This window comes from Lucilia cuprina, chromosome 3, assembly GCF_022045245.1.
Source record: "Lucilia cuprina isolate Lc7/37 chromosome 3, ASM2204524v1, whole genome shotgun sequence".
Taxonomy (NCBI): Eukaryota; Metazoa; Arthropoda; class Insecta; order Diptera; family Calliphoridae; genus Lucilia; species Lucilia cuprina.
Window position 1 is genome coordinate 5,740,617 of NC_060951.1, and position 21,094 is coordinate 5,761,710.

General features: G+C 29.7%; 3 protein-coding genes across 3 annotated transcripts; 2 read left to right on the top strand and 1 right to left on the bottom strand.

The window, feature by feature from the left end:
- Nucleotides 1-1,286: 1,286 nt before the first annotated feature.
- LOC111683898 (leucine-zipper-like transcriptional regulator 1 homolog) lies at nucleotides 1,287-10,242 on the top strand. Its single transcript, XM_023446024.2, has 8 exons — nucleotides 1,287-2,239; nucleotides 2,305-2,613; nucleotides 2,682-2,796; nucleotides 5,149-5,312; nucleotides 5,379-6,203; nucleotides 6,278-6,453; nucleotides 6,523-6,701; nucleotides 9,677-10,242. The coding sequence occupies exons 1-8, from the start codon at nucleotides 1,623-1,625 to the stop codon at nucleotides 10,079-10,081; spliced, it is 2,790 nt and encodes a 929-aa protein (XP_023301792.2). The 5' UTR covers nucleotides 1,287-1,622; the 3' UTR covers nucleotides 10,082-10,242.
- A 2,416-nt stretch (nucleotides 10,243-12,658) lies between these two features.
- Nucleotides 12,659-13,294, bottom strand: LOC111683902. The gene is made up of 2 exons (XM_023446028.2): nucleotides 13,149-13,294; nucleotides 12,659-13,085 (listed from the first exon to the last, which is right to left on the bottom strand). Exons 1-2 carry the CDS (start codon nucleotides 13,191-13,193, stop codon nucleotides 12,798-12,800), a joined length of 333 nt encoding a protein of 110 aa, XP_023301796.1. The 5' UTR covers nucleotides 13,194-13,294; the 3' UTR covers nucleotides 12,659-12,797.
- A 381-nt stretch (nucleotides 13,295-13,675) lies between these two features.
- On the top strand, nucleotides 13,676-20,695 carry LOC111683896. Its single transcript, XM_046945559.1, has 13 exons — nucleotides 13,676-13,722; nucleotides 13,777-14,215; nucleotides 14,275-14,386; nucleotides 14,452-14,808; nucleotides 14,878-15,058; nucleotides 15,120-15,294; nucleotides 16,022-16,158; nucleotides 16,225-16,440; nucleotides 16,503-16,856; nucleotides 16,906-17,175; nucleotides 19,923-20,066; nucleotides 20,140-20,360; nucleotides 20,436-20,695. The coding sequence occupies exons 1-13, from the start codon at nucleotides 13,681-13,683 to the stop codon at nucleotides 20,533-20,535; spliced, it is 2,748 nt and encodes a 915-aa protein (XP_046801515.1). The 5' UTR covers nucleotides 13,676-13,680; the 3' UTR covers nucleotides 20,536-20,695.
- The last annotated feature ends 399 nt before the right edge of the window (nucleotides 20,696-21,094 follow it).

The following is a 21,094-nucleotide window of genomic DNA, read 5'->3' on the forward strand; positions in this document are numbered from 1 at the left end:
CACTTTTTTAACAGTGCCTCTTGTATGAATAGAACGCAAGGCTTGTGGTATGACAGACTTTCAATTCTAACAAGCAACATAACGGGGTCACACATAGGCTATAGTCTAGAAAATCTTTCAAAATTTGCATTAAAATTCTAACATGCTGATTAAGTCATGTTGAACAACTAAACTAGAACAACTAAACTGAACAACTAAACTAGAACACTTTTATTGACTAAGAGTTGGCCTAGCCAAAGACACCATTGATACAGCTTAAGGAAATGGTCAATTTTATTCTTTTATACACTCTAACCATTCAATTAATCATTGAACTATGTGATTAAAGGATAATCATAAATCATATATACAGCAGACAAAGACGACAAATTTAAATTGAACTAAATACAATAATATGGACATAGAAAGATTATTTATTAAGTTTTGTGATAAAAAATTATAATTACCTTAAATTTTATGCCTGCTGTAGTGAAAATTACTTCTCCGGCCAAAGAATTTCTGCCTGCCGGCGAATTGACAACTTCGAGACACTTGACAGGGGTGCTCCATTATTTGCTTTTAAAATATGATGAAAAGCTTTACTTTTTTAGAGGGACTTACTTTAACACTATTAATTTTAGCCAAATAGTTTACATATTAGTACATTTCTATAATAAAATTCAATCTTTTACATAGATTGCATTTGCTGCTAAAGAATTTCTGCCGGCCGACGAATTGACAAATTTGAGACACTTGGCAGAGGTTGTCCATGAGTTTATTTTAAAATGTGATGAAAAACTTTACTTTCTTATTGGAATTTACTTTAACTTTATTAATTTTAACAAAATATCTTACTATTTAACACGTTTTGTTAAAAGAAGCCACTTTTTTATACAAATTCCACTTGTTGCAAATGACATGCGGCTTTTTGTTCACAGACTTGTTGACGCTTGTTAGTTTTTGTTTTCTTTTTATTCTCTTTTCTTCTATGACTTTATTTTTATGCACACACTATTATATTTTTTATTAATATTGTTTATTTAACATTATTTTTCACTTAATCCTTATTTTTATTAATTAAATTTTACAAATTCACACGACTTTACAAGCCAAACTTTGCAAGCTCAAACAATTGTCAAATTAACCTCACTTTTTTTAGAGAAAAAATTTATAACGGTACTTTTCTCATGCAAATAGTTGGCAACACACGACATTAATCACTCTCCCTCTCTCTCGTTTGTCTAAACAGTGGCAACTTCAGGTCTAACAGCTGTGTGTTTTTGTTTTTGCAAATGACTAGAACAAAACAAAAAACAGACATTTCATTGATAATTTTCTTCACAAATTCCTTAACTCCCTGCTTCGTTAGAATAAATAGTTGTTGAATTAAAACGAAAAAAAAAACAATAAAGTGTGTTTTTAAAAGGGGGATGAGGAAAAAGAAACTCTGCTGTTCAGTTTTATTATACACACACGCATTATTTTAAAAGTGAAAGAAAAGAAAATTTGCAAGCAATTTGTTTTTTGTTAAACAAAGAAAATTTTTAATTAAAATTCCATTAGTTAGTGTAAACAAATTTAACAAAGTGTCGCATAGTGAGAAAATTAAACCGAAACAACGTTTTAAGGTTTATGATACGTTCATGCTAAGGGCGATTTTAGGGTCGGATTCGACCGATTCTCAGGAGGAAGCAGCTGCTGCCGCCGGTGGCGGAGGAGCAGTAGGAACAGCTAGTAGCAGTGCAGGTGTAATAGGTAGTGGCAAAACTTCGAATAGTCCAGCTGCTAGCTCGCAGGGCAGTGGTAGTGTTAAAGGCAGCGGTATTGGCTCGGGCAGATTGTCTAGTTCGTTTTGTCGTGGTGGATGCAGCCGCTCGATATCTTCCAGTGCAGTTCTTAACAATTACGATTACGGCACTCCGGCCACAGTAGCTCCCTCAACTTCCATACATTCGGCCAGCGGCTGTATAGCATGCGAAGCTGATAAACACTATCAGCAGCAGCAACAACAACATCATCACTCAGAAACAGTAGAGCGTAAAAGTCGCCGCAGTTTTGCCACACGCAGTAGTTGCAGCAAAATGTCACATTCCAGTTCTAGTTCTATGCGTGGCAGCTCACGCAGTTGCTTATCGAATAATTCAAAATCCGTTTCGCCCGGTAGCTACAGTTGTAATGCCTTAAATGTAGACTTTAGCACCTACACGGCCACCCATCAATGGACAAAAATGTTGGAGTGTGCTGAATTTGTGGGAGCCAAGTAAGAAATGCTTAAACAAACTCAAAAAACATACAAATATATTTTCTTTTTTTCTCCTTCCCCAGACGTTCCAAACACACAGTGGTGGCCTATAAAGATGCCATGTATGTCTTTGGCGGTGACAATGGCAAGACTATGCTTAACGATTTAATACGTTTTGGTGTTAAAGATAAATCCTGGGGCCGAGCCTGTGCTACGGGTACACCTCCTGCTCCTAGATACCATCACTCTGCGGTGGTATTTGGTAATTCTATGTTTATATTTGGTGGCTATACGGGTGACATACACAGCAATTCGAATCTCACGAATAAAAATGATCTATTTGAATATGAATTTCAAAGAGCCATGTGGGTGGAGTGGAAATTTTCGGGAAAGTATGTATAAATTCGGAAGGATTTGATTGAAAGTGGAAAGTTTATTATTTTGTTTATTGTCTCGTTAGAATGCCTGTGGCTCGTTCTGCTCATGGTGCTGCAGTTTATGATAATAAAATGTGGATCTATGCGGGTTATGATGGTAATGCCCGTCTTAATGATATGTGGACATTGAATTTAACAGTGAGTTTGAAGAATTTTCTTTTATACTAATTAGTCTACTGTTTAGTGTAGTCTAAAGTCTAGTTTATAGTCTGATTTATAGCCTAGTTTATAGTCTAGTCTATAGTGTAGTCTATAGTCTAGTCAATAGTCTAGTCTATAGTGTAGTCTATAGTCTATAGTCTATAGTCTAGTCAATAGTCTATAGTCTAGTCTATAGTCTAGTCTATAGTCTAGTCTATAGTCTAGTCTATAGTCTAGTCTATAGTCTAGTCTAGTCTATAGTCTAGTCTATAGTCTAGTCTATAGTCTAGTCTATAGTCTAGTCTATAGTCTAGTCTATAGTCTAGTCTATAGTCTAGTCTATAGTCTAGTCTATAGTCTAGTCTATAGTCTAGTCTATAGTCTAGTCTATAGTCTAGTCTATAGTCTAGTCTATAGTCTTCTCTATAGTCTAGTCTATAGTCTAGTCTATAGTCTAGTCTATAGTCTAGTCTATAGTCTAGTCTATAGTCTAGTCTATAGTCTAGTCTATAGTCTAGTCTATAGTCTAGTCTATAGTCTAGTCTATAGTCTAGTCTATAGTCTAGTCTATAGTCTAGTCTATAGTCTAGTCTATAGTCTAGTCTATAGTCTAGTCTATAGTCTAGTCTATAGTCTAGTCTATAGTCTAGTCTATAGTCTAGTCTATAGTCTAGTCTATAGTCTAGTCTATAGTCTAGTCTATAGTCTAGTCTAGTCTATAGTCTAGTCTATAGTCTAGTCTATAGTCTAGTCTATAGTCTAGTCTATAGTCTAGTCTATAGTCTAGTCTATAGTCTAGTCTATAGTCTAGTCTATAGTCTAGTCTATAGTCTAGTCTATAGTCTAGTCTATAGTCTAGTCTATAGTCTAGTCTATAGTCTAGTCTATAGTCTAGTCTATAGTCTAGTCTATAGTCTAGTCTATAGTCTAGTCTATAGTCTAGTCTATAGTCTAGTCTATAGTCTAGTCTATAGTCTAGTCTATAGTCTAGTCTATAGTCTAGTCTATAGTCTAGTCTATAGTCTAGTCTATAGTCTAGTCTATAGTCTAGTCTATAGTCTAGTCTATAGTCTAGTCTATAGTCTAGTCTATAGTCTAGTCTATAGTCTAGTCTATAGTCTAGTCTATAGTCTAGTCTATAGTCTAGTCTATAGTCTAGTCTATAGTCTAGTCTATAGTCTAGTCTATAGTCTAGTCTATAGTCTAGTCTATAGTCTAGTCTATAGTCTAGTCTATAGTCTAGTCTATAGTCTAGTCTATAGTCTAGTCTATAGTCTAGTCTATAGTCTAGTCTATAGTCTAGTCTATAGTCTAGTCTATAGTCTAGTCTATAGTCTAGTCTATAGTCTAGTCTATAGTCTAGTCTATAGTCTAGTCTATAGTCTAGTCTAGTCTATAGTCTAGTCTATAGTCTAGTCTATAGTCTAGTCTATAGTCTAGTCTATAGTCTAGTCTATAGTCTAGTCTATAGTCTAGTCTATAGTCTAGTCTATAGTCTAGTCTATAGTCTAGTCTATAGTCTAGTCTATAGTCTAGTCTATAGTCTAGTCTATAGTCTAGTCTATAGTCTAGTCTATAGTCTAGTCTATAGTCTAGTCTATAGTCTAGTCTATAGTCTAGTCTATAGTCTAGTCTATAGTCTAGTCTATAGTCTAGTCTATAGTCTAGTCTATAGTCTAGTCTATAGTCTAGTCTATAGTCTAGTCTATAGTCTAGTCTATAGTCTAGTCTATAGTCTAGTCTATAGTCTAGTCTATAGTCTAGTCTATAGTCTAGTCTATAGTCTAGTCTATAGTCTAGTCTATAGTCTAGTCTATAGTCTAGTCTATAGTCTAGTCTATAGTCTATTCTATAGTCTAGTCTATAGTCTAGTCTATAGTCTAGTCTAGTCTATAGTCTAGCCTATAGTCTAGTCTACAGTCTAGTCTATAGTCTAGCCTATGTCTATAGTCTAGTCTATAGTCTAGTCTATACTCTAGTCTATAGCCTAGTCTATAGTCTAGTCTATAGTCTAGTCTATAGTATAGTCTATAGTCTAGTCTGTAGTCTAGTCTAGTCTATAGCCTAGTGTATAGTCTAGTCTATAGTCTAGTTTATAGTATAGTCTATAATCTAGTCTATAGTCTAGTCTATAGTTTAGTCTATAGTATAGTCTAGTCTGTAGTTTAATCTATAGTCTAGTCTATAGTTTACATAGTTTATAGTCTAGTCTATAGTATAGTTTATGGTCTTGTTTATAGTCTAGTCTATAGTCTGGTCTATAGCCTAGTCTATAGTCTAGTCTGTAGGTAAGTCTATGGTTTTTTCTTGAAGTTTTTGCTTTAATTTTTCCTTTTTCTACTTTTTTAGGGTGAAAACCATCAATGGGAGGAAATCGAACAGAAGGGCGAAAGACCGCCAACTTGCTGCAATTTTCCAGTGGCTGTGGCACGCGACTGTATGTATGTGTTCTCAGGACAAAGTGGTATGCAAATAACGAATTCTTTATTTGAGTTTAATTTCAAAACTAAAACGTAAGTACAATAAAAAGAAACATATTGATAAATTTGCTGAAACAAACTAAATATTTCGATTAACAGCTGGCGTCGTATTGGCAACGAACATGTTTTAAGAGGTGTAGCCTCTCAACCACCCTCTAGACGCTATGGTCACACTATGGTCCATCATGATCGTTTCTTATATGTTTTTGGTGGTTCAGCTGATTCTACTTTACCCAATGATTTACATTGCTATGATCTAGATTCACAGGTGTGGTCGATTATACAACCTGAACCGAATTCAGATGTACCCTCGGGTAGGGTGTTTCATGCTAGTGCGGTAATAAGTGATGCTATGTATATTTTTGGTGGCACTGTGGACAATAGTGTTCGACGAGGTGATACCTATCGCTTTCAATTCTCTAGCTATCCCAAATGTACTCTACGTGAAGATTATGGCAAATTTTTCAATGAAAAACAATTTTGCGATATACAATTTATAGTGGGTCCCGAAGAAACGAAAATAATGGCTCATATAGCTTTTGTAGCGGCACGTTCACAATATTTAAGAACTAAAATTTTAGCGGCTAGAGATGCAAGACTACAGCAAATGGAAAAGGTATTTGGTTCGGGTTGCATAGAAGTGCGCACTTGTACGCAGGGTCCTAATCAAGAACCTCTATTGGAAGTACGTTTACCCAATGCCAATCCCGAAGCTTTTGAGATTATACTCAACTATATCTATACAGATCGTATTGATCTAAAGGAATCGTATAATAAGAATATTATTATTCTTATTACGGATATTTATCAATTGGCGGGTTTATTTTTAATGCCACGTCTGGCTCATGGTTGTATACAGTATTTGGATTTTAAAATTAATAAACAAAATGTTTTGGAGGCGTTATACAATGCGGATAAGAAGAAGTAAGTTTAGCTTAATCATCTTGATTTCAATAATTTCTCTTATAAATGTTTATGTTCTTAACCAAAAAAAAAAGGATACAAATTGTCAAGGATCATTGTATGCATTTCCTAATCAAAGAGGAAAACTTTAGCGATGTTGTTATGTCCAATGAATTTAGTGATTTAGATAAACCTTTATTGGTGGAAATTATACGCAAAAAACTAAATCCTAGCAAAATAGTAGCTGATCCTAATATGGATAAGAATGTGGGTAAGTAGATCATACGTAAATCCTTTAGTTTAAATCTTCATTTTTAATTTCATCTTTTTCTTTATGCAGGCACCACTTTGGAAAGTGATATGGCAGTGTTTTTGGAATCTACCGGCAAAGATTTTTGCGATATAAACTTAGTTTTAGATGGTCAAGTTATCATGGCTCATAAGTCTATATTATCGGCGCGAACACAATATTTCCAGGCCATGTTTCGTTCATTTATGCCACCGGATAATACGGTTAATGTAAGTTTAATAAGTATTAGACAAGTTAAACTTTAAGCTTAACTTTAGATTAATATATAGATTGATCCATAAATTGTTAGGTTGAACTTTAGATCTGACTATAGTCTAGTCTTTGAAGACTTTTATTGGAAGCTTTTCAACTGATTTAAATGATTTTTAAAAGGAATACAAAAAAGTAGTAGAAATACTACTAATTCAAAAATTTGAGTGTAAAAAAAACGATTTTTAATAAAATTTTTTATTTTTAAAAAAAATTAAAAAAAGTAGTAAATATACTACTATTTTAAAAATCTCTATTTACAACAAAAACTTGTTAAAACTCGACGAAATTTACTTAATTTCACTTAAAAACAAGTTTTTATCAAATTTAAAAAAAGTAGTAGAAATACTACTATTTCAAATATTCCATTTTTTAAAGCAAAAATTTTTAAATGCCCACAAAACTCATAAATTTTTGTTTAAAAAGCTTATTTTTCTTACAAATATATAATTCAGTTGAAATTTATAAAAAGTAGTAGAAATACTACTATTTGAAAAAATCAAAATTTTCATACAAAAATTTGTTAAAAACTAAAAAAATATGTTTTCTTTTCCTATAAAAATGATTTTCACCAAAAAAATTTGTTTAAAAATAAAAAAAAATGTGAAAAAGTACTAAATATACTACTATTTTAAAAATCTCTATTTACAACAAAAAATGGTTAAACTCGACAACATTTACTTAATTTTACTTAAAAACTAATTTTAAACAAAATTTTAAAAAAAGTAGTAGAAATACTACTATTTCAAATAGTCCATTTTTAAAAGCAAAAACTTGTTAAATACCAACAAAACTATTTAATTTTTTATTTAAAAGCTAATTTTTCTCACAAATATTTGATTTAGTTGAAAATTATAAAAAGTAGTAGAAATACTACTATTTGAAAAAATCTAAATTTTCATAAAAAAAATTTGTTAAAAACTACAAAAAATCTTATTTTCCTATAAAAATGATTTTTGCCAAAAAAATTTGTTTTAAAAATAGTAGTAAAAATACTACTTTTTGAGAAAAACTATTTTTTCATACGAAAATTTCTTAAAAACTAACAATTATATTTTATTTTATCTTTAAATCCAATTTTTGCCAAAAATTTGCATTTTCGTAAATAATTTGAAAAAGTAGTAGAAATACTACTATTTTCAAAATCAGTTTTTTTATAGCAAAATTTTATTAATTAACAATAAAACTATTTAAATTCTTCTTACAAAACAGATTTTTGTGAATAGTATGCATTTTAGAGTAAAATTATAAAAAGTAGTAGAAATACTACTATTTTTAAAATCAGTTTTTTGATAGCAAAAACTTATTAAGTTACTTTAAAACTAGTTAAATTCTTCTTACAAAACAGATTTTTGTGAAAAGTGTGCATTTTAGAGTAAAATTATAAAAAGTAGTAGAAATACTACTATTTTCAAAATCATTGTTTTTAAGCAAACATTTAGTAAATACTAATAAAACAACCTTATATTAGATTAAAAACAGTTTTTTCTAAAAAAATATTGCATTTTTATGTTTTATTAAAAAAAAGTAGTAGAAATACTACTATTTTAAAAATCTAATTTATGTAAGAAAATCACGTTAAATACTAATAAAATTGGTAAATTTTAGCTTAAAAACTAATTTTAAAGAAATTTTGGACTTTTTTAAAAAAGTAGTAAAAATACTACTTTTTTCAAAAATCACTTATTTTTGATAAAAATAACCTTTATATATTTCTAATAATACTTGTAAAACTAATTTATGTAAAAGTTTTTCAATTTTGAGTTGAATTAGAGAAAAGGTAGTAGAAATACTACTATTTAAAAATTTTAGTTTTTATAACAGAAGCTGGTTAAGTTTTATTTAAACTTAAATAATTCTGTATAAAAACTAGTTTTTATGAAATTTTTTGATAATTTGCAGTTTTTTTTAAAAAAGTAGTAAAAATACTACTTTTTAAAAATTTGGGTTTTATTGAAAAAAATGTATAAATATACAATTATAAACCGTTATTTATGATATAAACAGTTTTTTGTTGAAAAATTTCGGTTTTATAAAATATTTAAAAATAGTAGTAGAAATACTACTATTTTAAAATGACCTAATTTTTAAGCAAAAACTATGTCAGTAGATTTTTAAAACTTTAATTTATGTTTGAAAAAAAAGGTTTACAAAATATAGACGTTTTTTAAAAAAAGTACTAAAAATACTACTTTTTTAAAAAGTAGTATTTCTACTACTTTTTTCAAAAAAAACTTTTTAATATAAAAAACTGTATTTTTATTATACTTACGCTATTTAAACTGTATTTTTTTGTAAAAATACTATTTTTAAAAAAAGTAGTATTTCTACTACTTTTTTAAAAAATGTTTTTTAATACAAAAAACTGTATTTTTATTATAACTTAAGCTATTCAAACTTTCTTTTTTGGTAAAAATACCATTATCAAAAAAAAGTAGTATATCTACTACCTTTTTCAAAAATTGATTTAAATCTCCAAAAATGCATTTTTATTATAATTTAAACTTTTTAGCAGTATTTCTTTAAAAAAATACATAATATAAAAAAGTAGTATTTCTACTACTTTTTCAAAAAAAGTAGTATTTCTACTACTTTTTTTAAATTGATTTAAATCATCAAAAATGAATTTTTAATATAATTTAAACTTCTTAGCAGTATTTCTTAAAAAAATTAATAAAATAGTATTTCTACTACTTTTTCAAAAAAAGTAGTAGAAATACTATTTTTTTCAAAAAAAGCTTTTTAATGAAAAAACTGTATTTTTAAAATAACCTGAACTATTTCAACTTCCATTTTTGGTTAAAATACTATTTTCAAAAAAAAGTAGTATTTCTACTACTTTTTTAAAAAAGGCTGAAATTAAAACCCAAAATTTATAATTTATAATATTTTTTGTAAAACTTACAAAAATTTACTTCCTGTTCAACTTTTACAGATTTCCATTGGTGACATACTACCCTCCGTCGAAGCCTTTCAGTCCCTACTGCGTTACATCTATTATGGCGAAACGAAATTACCGCCCCAAGATGCTCTCTACCTATTTCAGGCTCCTCACTTCTACGGCCTCTCCAACAATCGTTTACATTCGTTTTGCAAATATTCACTCGAACATAATATAACTTATGAAAATGTTTTACAAACCCTAGAGGCTTCAGATTATACGAAAATTTTCGATATTAAAGAACATGCCTTAAATTTAATAGTTAAGGATTTTGCACGTGTGGCACGTTTGCCAAAAATATCCGGTCTATCACGTGAGCTATTATTGGAGATTATACGAGCTGTTGCCGATTCACATGGTGAATTTTTAACACGTATTAGTATTAATACAGATATCTGAAAATTGGTGTTATTACAGCCTGCTTTACAATTTCTATTGGCCTGGCTGCAAAAGGGCAGCACCAGCAGCAGCAATTGCAACAACAGCAGCAACAACAACAATGCTGCCTGACACCTTAAAGTAATTGTGTTTTTCTTATGTTTTTCCAAAATTTTTTCTTCAAATATTGTGCTAAAATATGAATATTAGTTAAAAGTGAAATTCTTTAAAAAAATAACAAATAATTAAATTTAAATGTCTTTTAGATAATCTTTTTATGTGTGTGTATGTGAATTCTCGAAAATTGTTTTTGTTTTTGATTTTCAAAATACTCTTTTTTCTATTTAACTAATTTAAGTTTTATTTTAATAAATTTATTTTTTTTTAACTTATTTTATGTAAATGTTAAGATTTTATGTAACTTTTTTGTTTAAGCTTTAAGCATGTTTATTTGTTTTGTAAGTGGTGTAATTATTTAAATATTCTTAAATATTTTATAAAATCTTTTTGTTTTATATTAAATATAAATTTGCAAAGAGATTAATTAATAAAAATAAAGCTAAAACAAACTTAATGAAAGCAGTTGATCTTAATTTAAAGGAGGTTTTAAAAAACTAAAAGATTTGCAGGTCCACATTAGACTATAGGCAAGATTAAAGACTAGTCTCTAGATCAGACTGTAAACTTGTCTATAAATCGACTAAAGAGAGAGAGAGAGCGAGATAGAGAGAGAGAGTCAATAGATTAGAATATAGACTAGTCTATAGATAAGATAATATAATAGTATATAGATCAGTCTCAGTAGATCAGATCAGTAGAATACTAATCTATGAAACTAACTATAGACTGACTTAAGATCAGACCACAGAGTAGTCTGTAGAACAGGCTAGTTTCTAGTTTATTGAACAGACTATAGACTAGTGTATAGATCAAGCTATAGACTAGTCTAAAGATCAGATTATAGACTAGGCTATAGATCTGATTATGGACTATTGAAGAAAGCAGATTACATATTAATCTACAACGAAGACTACATATTAGTCTACAGATCAGATACATACTTGTCAATAGAAAATACTATAGAATAGTCTAATGATTAGAGTATTCTAGATTAAACTCTAATCTATAGATCAGACTACTGTTGGCTATTCTCTAGAGCCTATAGATCAGACTATACACTAGTCTATAGATCAGACTATACACTAGTCCATAAATCATACTATAGAATAGTCTATAGGTCAAGCTAAAATAGTCTATTCAATAGATCAGACTAATATAGACTATTCTATATAGTCTATAGATCATACTTAACACAAGTCTATATATCATACTATAGAATGGTCTATATATCATGCTATAGAATAGCCAATAGATCGGACTTTAAACTAGATCATAGTACAGTCTTGTCTATAGATCATACTGCATACTTGTCAATAGAACATAGTATAGAATAGTCTAATCTATAGATCAGACTAATATAGAATATTCTATAAAGTCTATAGATCACACTATATACAAGTCTAAAGATCATACTATAGATCAGACTAATATAGACTATTCAATAGAGTCTATTGATCAGACTAAACACAAGCCTATAGATTAAAGTATAGAATAGTCTATAGATCAAGCTATAGAATAGCCAATAGATCACACTTAACACAAGTCTATAGATCACACTATAGAATAGTCCACAGATCAAGCTATAGAATAGCCAATAGGTCACACTATAAACTAGACTATAGATCACACTAAAGACTAGTATACAGATCAGACTATAAACTAGTTCATTGATCAGATAAAAAGACTGATCTATACATTAGTCTATAAACTAGATCACACTATAGAATAGTCTACAGATCAAGCTATAGAATAGCCAATAGATCACACTATAAACTAGACTATAGATCACACTAAAGACTAGTATACAGATCAGACTATAAACTAGTTCATTGATCAGATAAAAAGACTGATCTATACATTAGTCTATAAACTAATCTAGATCACACTATAGAATAGTCTACAGATCAAGCTATAGAATAGCCAATAGATCACAATATAAACTAGACTATAGATCACACTAAAGACTAGTATACAGATCAGACTATAAACTAGTTCATTGATCAGATAAAAAGACTGATCTATACATTAGTCTATAAACTAGATCACACTATAGAATAGTCTACAGATCAAGCTATAGAATAGCCAATAGATCACACTATAAACTAGACTATAGATCACACTAAAGACTAGTATACAGATCAGACTATAAACTAGTTCATTGATCAGATAAAAAGACTGATCTATACATTAGTCTATAAACTAATCTAGATCACACTATAGAATAGTCTACAGATCAAGCTATAGAATAGCCAATAGATTACACTATAAACTAGACTATAGATCACACTAAAGACTTCTATACAGATCAGACTATAAACTAGTTCATTGATCAGATAAAAGACTGATCTATACATTAGTCTACAAACTAATCTAAAGATCAAACTGTAATAGTAAAATCTATAGAAAATAACACAAACAAACCTATAGATCAGTCTATTGAAATCTAAACACTCTATTGGAATCAATTTTCCATTAAAATTTCATCATTATACTAAATACTTTATTCCATTATCAAAAAAAATGTATAAAATTATATAAAAAAAATTTGTAATTTTTTTCTTTAATACTACAAAAAAAGCTTAATTTTAAAATATTAATTGCCGCCTTTTACCTCCAATTATTCCTGCATTTGACTATCAGTACTGCCAGTTTCTAGTTTCATTAAAACCACTGATTGTTCTAAACATTTCATTTGTTCTTCCAATGCCTGCTGACGTGAACGTAATTCCAAATTAAATGGACGTATACGTTGAGCCGCCTCTTGTATGGTTTCTAATGTCTCTAATAAATCCATAATTTTTGTTTGTGAATCACCATAATCCTCTAGAGTGCGTGGATCAATAGATTCCTCATACTCACATAAATGTTTGTAAATACTATCGACACGATTATTGATACTTTCCACCTGTTGGGGTTAGGAAAACTTTAATTTTTAGCCATTTAATAGCTAATTTATTTAGACAATTACCAGTTTAATGTGATCTTGTGTTAGTGTATCTTGTAATTGACTCATTTTATAGAAGTTTTTTGTGGGATTTAAATGATTTTTTATTAAAAAAATTAAAATTTACGGTGTATTGTTTATGTTTTTTTTTGTGTCTCTGCGGCTGCAATTGCCAGTGACAGCTGTTTTGTTGTTTTTATTTTTTGTAAACAGGGTTGTGTTTTTATTAAACAAATGGTTGGCAATTCAATTTATTATTAACGTCTTTTTTGTTTTGTTTTTATTGCAGTTTATAGAAAAATTATTGTTTTATTAATATTTAATGTTATATTTGATTTAAAATTATAATATTAACATAAAATATTTAAAAATTAACTGTTTTTAGTGTTGTTACATCATATATATTCTTAAATTGTTGTTTTAGCTTGGCAATACTTTACAAACAGCTGTTTAACCTTAAAAAGACGGTTTATTTTTTGTTAAAACATTTAAATTTTCTTTACAGAAATTGTAGTAAAAGCTTTTTCCCGCCTTTAACTTGTTTATTAACAAACAAATGCATTTCCTTAAACTTTTAAAAACTGGTATTTCGATCAAGGTAATCGTAGAACTAATTATTTTTTGCTTTTTTTATAAAATTTCTTTAAACCAGCAAGTGGCCTTGGAATTTGTACAAACTTTGCTGAAAAAATCCTGGCAGGAAAAAGAATTAAGCCTAGAATTTACCTGTAACTTTGTTAATGATCTCCTACAGGGACTAGGACTAGAGTGTCATATAACAGCTGAAGAAATTAACTCCGGTGGACCTTATGATTGGCCTTTAGAACAAATACAAATTTATAATTTTCATTATATTGAAATGGATTTTCATAATTTGGAAGAATTTCTGGAAGAGGTATGCTCCTTGGTGCAAATGCAACATGAAATATTTCTAAATGATGTTAAGGAGCTGCATGATGATGAGGATATTGAAAGTCCAGTGGAATATTTAATGCAATTAACGGCTGTATGGTGTAATGTTTATAAACAATTGCAAAAATTAGAAGAGCTGCAGGTGAATAAAAGATTTGAGGAACCCTTGGCTAGAATAAGTGAGAAAAGCTTAATATGTAAACTTTTAAGGAAGATATAAACTAGTTAGCTTTTGTAGATTTCCATATGCTAAAAGGTATGCATGATTTACGTAAACTTTATCGTTTGGATTTACATCTATTGGATGCCATATGTAATCGTTTATATTGGAGTGCTTTGCAGGGACTTTAGTAAGTATTAAAATGAAGAATTCTAGAAAGTCTCACTTATATACTAATTACTTTCATTATTTAAGTTACAAACAAACCCATGATATGATATTTTCCGGTTTACTAGATATATTCACCAAAGATTTTGATTTGTTTTACACAAGTTCCACACAAACTATAAATTTCTTCTACGAAGCCTTTTCCGTAGACATTAATACTTTAACACCCTTAAAGCTTTATGAATGTTTAAAAAATATGCTCATGGAACTGGACAACTCTTATAAATTGAATATATTAATAAACTTTCTCATTGAACCCTTTATGTTGCAAATATATTTCACCACATTTCTTGCGAAAAGACATAAATGGTATAATAAAATAACCAGCAAAAATTTGGAGAAAATCCAACAGGAAGCCTTAAAATTTTTAAATATATTACAAAGGTATTAAGGCAATCTTTCAATATTTCTAATTTTATTTATAGTTTGTTCTTTAAAATGTTCTTTTTTTAGCAAACTTGTAACTTTAGATTGTTTTTCACGTGAATTCATGGAATCTCTATTAAATGTTATCTTTAAAACTGATCACATAACCTCAAATTTATCCTGTCAATTGTATATAACCATGATGAAGCGCAAATTTTCAGAAACATTGATTTTAAAACATATAATGGATTTTTATGTTCGACATATGGTGAGACATTGTAGGAAAGAAGAGAAACTTAAAACTATTGACTATTTTGTTATCTCCATAGGGTTCCATTGTTAATTTGAAAACTTACATTGAAGCTATATACGATTCTTTGGAGTTTTTATTGAATTTTAATAATTTATTAGAAATAATAACAGATATCAATACCACGGAAATTATTAGATTATTAAGTGCTCATATATTGGTTATAGTATTCGAACTGAAAGTTAAGGAGGAAGGTAAGTTTGAAATTGATTGAACAGCTCTTTAGTCTATAATATAGTCTATAGTCTAGCTATAGTGTAGTCTATAGTGTAGTCTATGGTCTAATCTATAGTCTAGTCTTTGGTCTAGTCTATAGTCTAGTCTATGGTCCAGAGTATAGTCTAGTCTATAGTATAGTTCATAGTCTAGTCTGTAGTCTAGTCTATAGTCTAGTCTATAGTCTAGTCTATAGTCTAGTCTATAGTCTAGTCTATAGTCTAGTCTATAGTCTAGTCTATAGTCTAGTCTATAGTCTAGTCTATAGTCTAGTCTATAGTCTAGTCTATAGTCTAGTCTATAGTCTAGTCTATAGTCTAGTCTATAGTCTAGTCTATAGTCTAGTCTATAGTCTAGTCTATAGTCTAGTCTATAGTGTAGCCTATAGTATAGTCTATAGTCTAGTCTATAGTCTAGTCTACAGTCTAGTCTATAGTCTAGTCTACAGTCTAGTCTATAGTCTAGTCTATAGTATAGTCTATGGTCTAGTCTATAATCTAGTCTATAATCTAGTCTATAGTCTAGTATATAGTTTAGTCTATAGTAAAGTCTGTAGTCTATTTTGTAGATTAGTGTATAGACTAGTCTATAGTCTATTCTATATTCTATTCTATAAACTAGTCTGTGGTTTGTCCTAGAGTCTGTATTATCGTTCTGTGCCAAATTGAGCTATGGACCATTTTTCTCTTTTTCTTTTTTCTCCAGATTCCTCTTCGCAACAAGAACTACAACACTTACTGCAAATATTACCCGAAATATTTGAAAATTTACTTTGTCAAAAGACCGAGGGCATCCTGTTAAAGATCTACTCTTTCATACCGACAGAAAATTTACAAAAACCGGTAAGATTTTTAAAGAAAAACTTTAATCTTAACATATTCCACTTTAATGACTATATACTCCTTTAGATCCTGGACAATTTTATCCATTATGCTGTGGGCATATTTACACATTTCGCCAATAATCTGCAATATCCTTTGCTAATGAATATTTTCCAGGTTTTTCATAAATTTTTAAATTTTAACAGAGAATGGCAACATTTAGAACAATTAAGTGATCATTTATTACATAAATATCATGAAATGTTAAGAGATTTACGTAAACGAGAAGAAAATTCTGAAAAGGTATAACATAACCTAAAAAACTACAAACATAACCTTAAGTTTTTCTCAACTTTTTATTGTAGATTTTAAAAATTCCTTTGACGGATTATAATAATTTACTCAAACGTTTTAATATTATATTAAAAACCAAATATGAATTATTGGATAATAACTATTTACAAATCGTAAGAGATTTGTCTCATTACTTTCTTTATCATCCCGATATTAAAGCGATAATTTTAAAAGAAAAATCTTTTATCGATTTATATGTTTTGGAAATAGTCATTTCGTGCATATTGAAATTATTTAAAGTGCAAAATGCCAATAATCAAAATTATACATTTTTCATTGAGGCTCAGGAATTATTTAAATATCTTTGGTTGTTATTAAAGGATATGGAAGAATTGTTAAAGTTACCAGTTGTAAGAATAAAAACGGTAAGAAGTTAAAGATAAATATTTCAAAATGCTTTTAACAACTTTTTAGTATTTCTGTTCTTTACTGGTCTTACTGACTTATCTACCTCTAAAACTGGAGTCTAATGTTTATCAGCAATTGGTGCAAATTCTTATAGAGTTAAATTTTAAAAGCAGGTCTCTTAATCGTACAGAAGGCGATGAGTCACAGCAATTGCATCCTTTAAAATCTTTAGAATATCAACGTTTAATGATGCGACAATTTACGGAAATGCATAAACACCAAAGGGTGCAAATTCATACCAACACGGTTTGGAAATTGTGTATTTATTATGGAATGGTAAGCTAATATTTTATATACATCTTCCACTATAGACTATACACCAGATTGTATACTAGAATATTCTATGGAATGGACTAAAAACTACTCTTTAGAATAGGCTGCAGACAAGACTTTAGGCTAGACTATAGAGTAGACTATAGACTAGACTATAGACTAGACTGTAGACTATACTATAGACTAGACTATAGACTAGACTATAGACTAGACTATAGACTAGACTATAGGCTAGACTATAGACTAGACTATAGACTAGACTATAGACTAGACTACTACAGTCTAGCTAGTCTAGTCTATAGACTCTATAGTCTAGCCTAAAGTCTTGTCTGCAGCCTATTCTAAAGAGTAGTTTTTAGTCCATTCCATGAATATTCTAGTATACAATCTGGTGTATAGTCTATAGTAGATGTATATAAAATATTAGCTTACCATTCATAATAAATACACAACCAAACCGTGTTGGTATGAATTTGACTTGGTGTTTAGATTCCGTAAAGCATCATTAACGTTGATATTATAAGATTTTAAAGGATGCAATTCTGTAGACTATCGAGACTGTACGACTAAGACTAGACTATAGACTAGACTATAGACTAGACTATAGACTAGACTATAGGCTAGACTATAGACTAGACTATAGGCTAGACTATAGACTAGACTATACACTAGACTATAGACTAGACTATAGACTAGACTATAGACTAGACTATAGACTAGACTATAGACTAGACTAAAGACTAGACTATAGACTAGACTATAGACTAGACTAAAGACTAGACTATAGACTAGACTATAGACTACACTATAGACTAGACTATAGACTAGACTATAGACTAGACTATAGACTAGACTATAGACTAGACTATAGACTAGACTATAGACTAGACTATAGACTAGACTATAGACTAGACTATAGACTAGACTATAGACTAGACTATAGACTAGACTATAGACTAGACTATAGACTAGACTATAGACTAGACTATAGACTAGACTTAAGACTAGACTATAGATTAGACTATAGACTACATTATAGACTAGACTATAGACTACACTATAGACTAGACTATAGCCTAGACTATAGACTAGACTATAGACTAGAATATAGACTAGAATATATACTAGACTATAGACTATAGACTAGACTATAGACTGGAATATAGACTGGAATATAGACTAGACTATAGACTAGACTATAGACTATACTATAGACTAGACTATAGACTAGACTATAGACTAGACTATAGACTAGACTATAGACTAGACTATAGACTAGGCTAGACTATAGACTAGACTATAGACTAGACTACAGACTAGACTACAGACTAGACTTTAGACTAGACTATAGACTAGACTATATACTAGTCTATAGACAAGACAAGATAGAAGTTTGAGGAACCACAAACTGTTCTGTAGAAGTTTGGGGAACCTCAAACTGTTTTACAGAGAAACCTCAACCTGTTCTATAGAAGTTTGAGGAACCTCAAACTGTTCTATAGAAGTTTGAGGAACCTCAAACTGTTCTATAGAAGTTTGAGGAACCTCAAACTGTTCTATAGAAGTTTGAGGAACCTCAAACTGTTCTATAGAAGTTTGAGGAACCTCAAACTGTTCTATAGAAGTTTGAGGAACCTCAAACTGTTCTATAGAAGTTTGAGGAACCTCAAACTGTTCTATAGAAGTTTGAGGAACCTCAAACTGTTCTATAGAAGTTTGAGGAACCTCAAACTGTTCTATAGAAGTTTGAGGAACCTCAAACTGTTCTATAGAAGTTTGAGGAACCTCAAACTGTTCTATAGAAGTTTGAGGAACCTCAAACTGTTCTATAGAAGAAGTTTGAGGAACCTCAAACTGTTCTATAGAAGTTTGAGGAACCTCAAACTGTTCTATAGAAGTTTGAGGAACCTCAAACTGTTCTATAGAAGTTTGAGGAACCTCAAACTGTTCTTTAGAAGTTTGAGGAACCTCAAACTGTTCTTTAGAAGTTTGAGGAACCTCAAACTGTTCTATAGAAGTTTGAGGAACCTCAAACTGTTCTATAGAAGTTTGAGGAACCTCAAACTGTTCTATAGAAGTTTGAGGAACCTCAAACTGTTCTATAGAAGTTTGAGGAACCTCAAACTGTTCTATAGAAGTTTGAGGAACCTCAAACTGTTCTATAGAAGTTTGAGGAACCTCAAACTGTTCTATAGAAGTTTGAGGAACCTCAACTGTTCTATAGAAGTTTGAGGAACCTCAAACTGTTCTATAGAAGTTTGAGGAACCTCAAACTGTTCTATAGAAGTTTGAGGAACCTCAAACTGTTCTATAGAAGTTTGAGGAACCTCAAACTGTTCTATAGAAGTTTGAGGAACCTCAAACTGTTCTATAGAAGTTTGAGGAACCTCAAACTGTTCTATAGAAGTTTGAGGAACCTCAAACTGTTCTATAGAAGTTTGAGGAACCTCAAACTGTTCTATAGAAGTTTGAGGAACCTCAAACTGTTCTATAGAAGTTTGAGGAACCTCAAACTGTTCTATAGAAGTTTGAGGAACCTCAAACTGTTCTATAGAAGTTTGAGGAACCTCAAACTGTTCTATAGAAGTTTGAGGAACCTCAAACTGTTCTATAGAAGTTTGAGGAAACTCAAACTGTTCTATAGAAGTTTAAGGAACCTCAAACTTTTCTATGGAAGTTTAAGGAACCTTAAATTGTTCTAAAGAAGTTTAAAGAACCACAAACTTTTCTTTCTTTTACTACCATTTCAGTTCAAACGCTCTTTTCAAAAAGAATTAAAGGATTTACTCATGACCTTGGCCAATTATAGATTAAATATCTATAAACACATAATTTCCGTACTAATATATAATCTTTATAAACAAAACCCTACTCTCAAGCACATGACTATAGTGGTAAGTTCTTTATTTTAGGCATCAACTTTTAAAGTATTTAACAATAACGTATTTGTTTAACTATTTGTTATAGTTTATACTAAAACAGCACAAACATTTAATTGATAACGATATAAATGTCGATTCAACACCTTTACTTAAAGTCCATGTAGTGTTATTGGTATTACAAATATTAACAAAGGCCTTAAGTGTTCAACGTCTAAAGACTGGTCACAATCGTTTGGAGGCTTTAAAGTATTTAAACATTTTTACGATGGACTTAGATTTGAATGAATTGCAAGCAAAACAATTAATGTTAAGTTGAAAAAAAGTAAAGTTATTAATGACAAGTGTTTGATTTTTGTTTTGTTTTGTTTTTGACATTTTCAGGGAGGAACAATTGCAGCAAATGTCTCAACATTTAATTACAGCTGAGGAACGTAAATTTTTGGATCAATTTAAAGTTGAAATGGAAAAACAGGTATCTTAGAAAGTTACGTTGCTTTACTATGTTTTGTTTTTGTTTATTTATATAATTTAATAACCCATCAGACATTGCAGTGTCTCTTAAATTTTATTATTATTTTATTTAATTTCTTTTCATTTTTATATTTATTACATTATTATTATTATTTAATTTAAATTTTAATTATAAACGTCAGTGTATTTTTTTCACTTTACGTTTTTAATGAATAAAATTTCTGTTGTTTTTTTGTTGTTTAAAACCATCTAAACTAAACTACCTTTTTAACAAAACATTAATTATTTTATAACAATTATCTTATTTATCTAAACTAGATAATAAGATAATTCAAATTCAGTTTTATATTCTTGCCTATTATTTTGCACTCTACATCGTTCTTCAATCGTTTTGTGTTGCTATAATTTTTATTACGACAATTTTGGTTTGTTGTTGCCACAACACACCTCAAATTTCTGCTTAAAATGTGGAAAATTTGTCAATTAAATTTGTTGTGTTCATTATTTTTTTTTTTTTGCTCAAATTTGAGTCACATGTAAATGTCTTCGTTTTAAACAAGATTTATGGG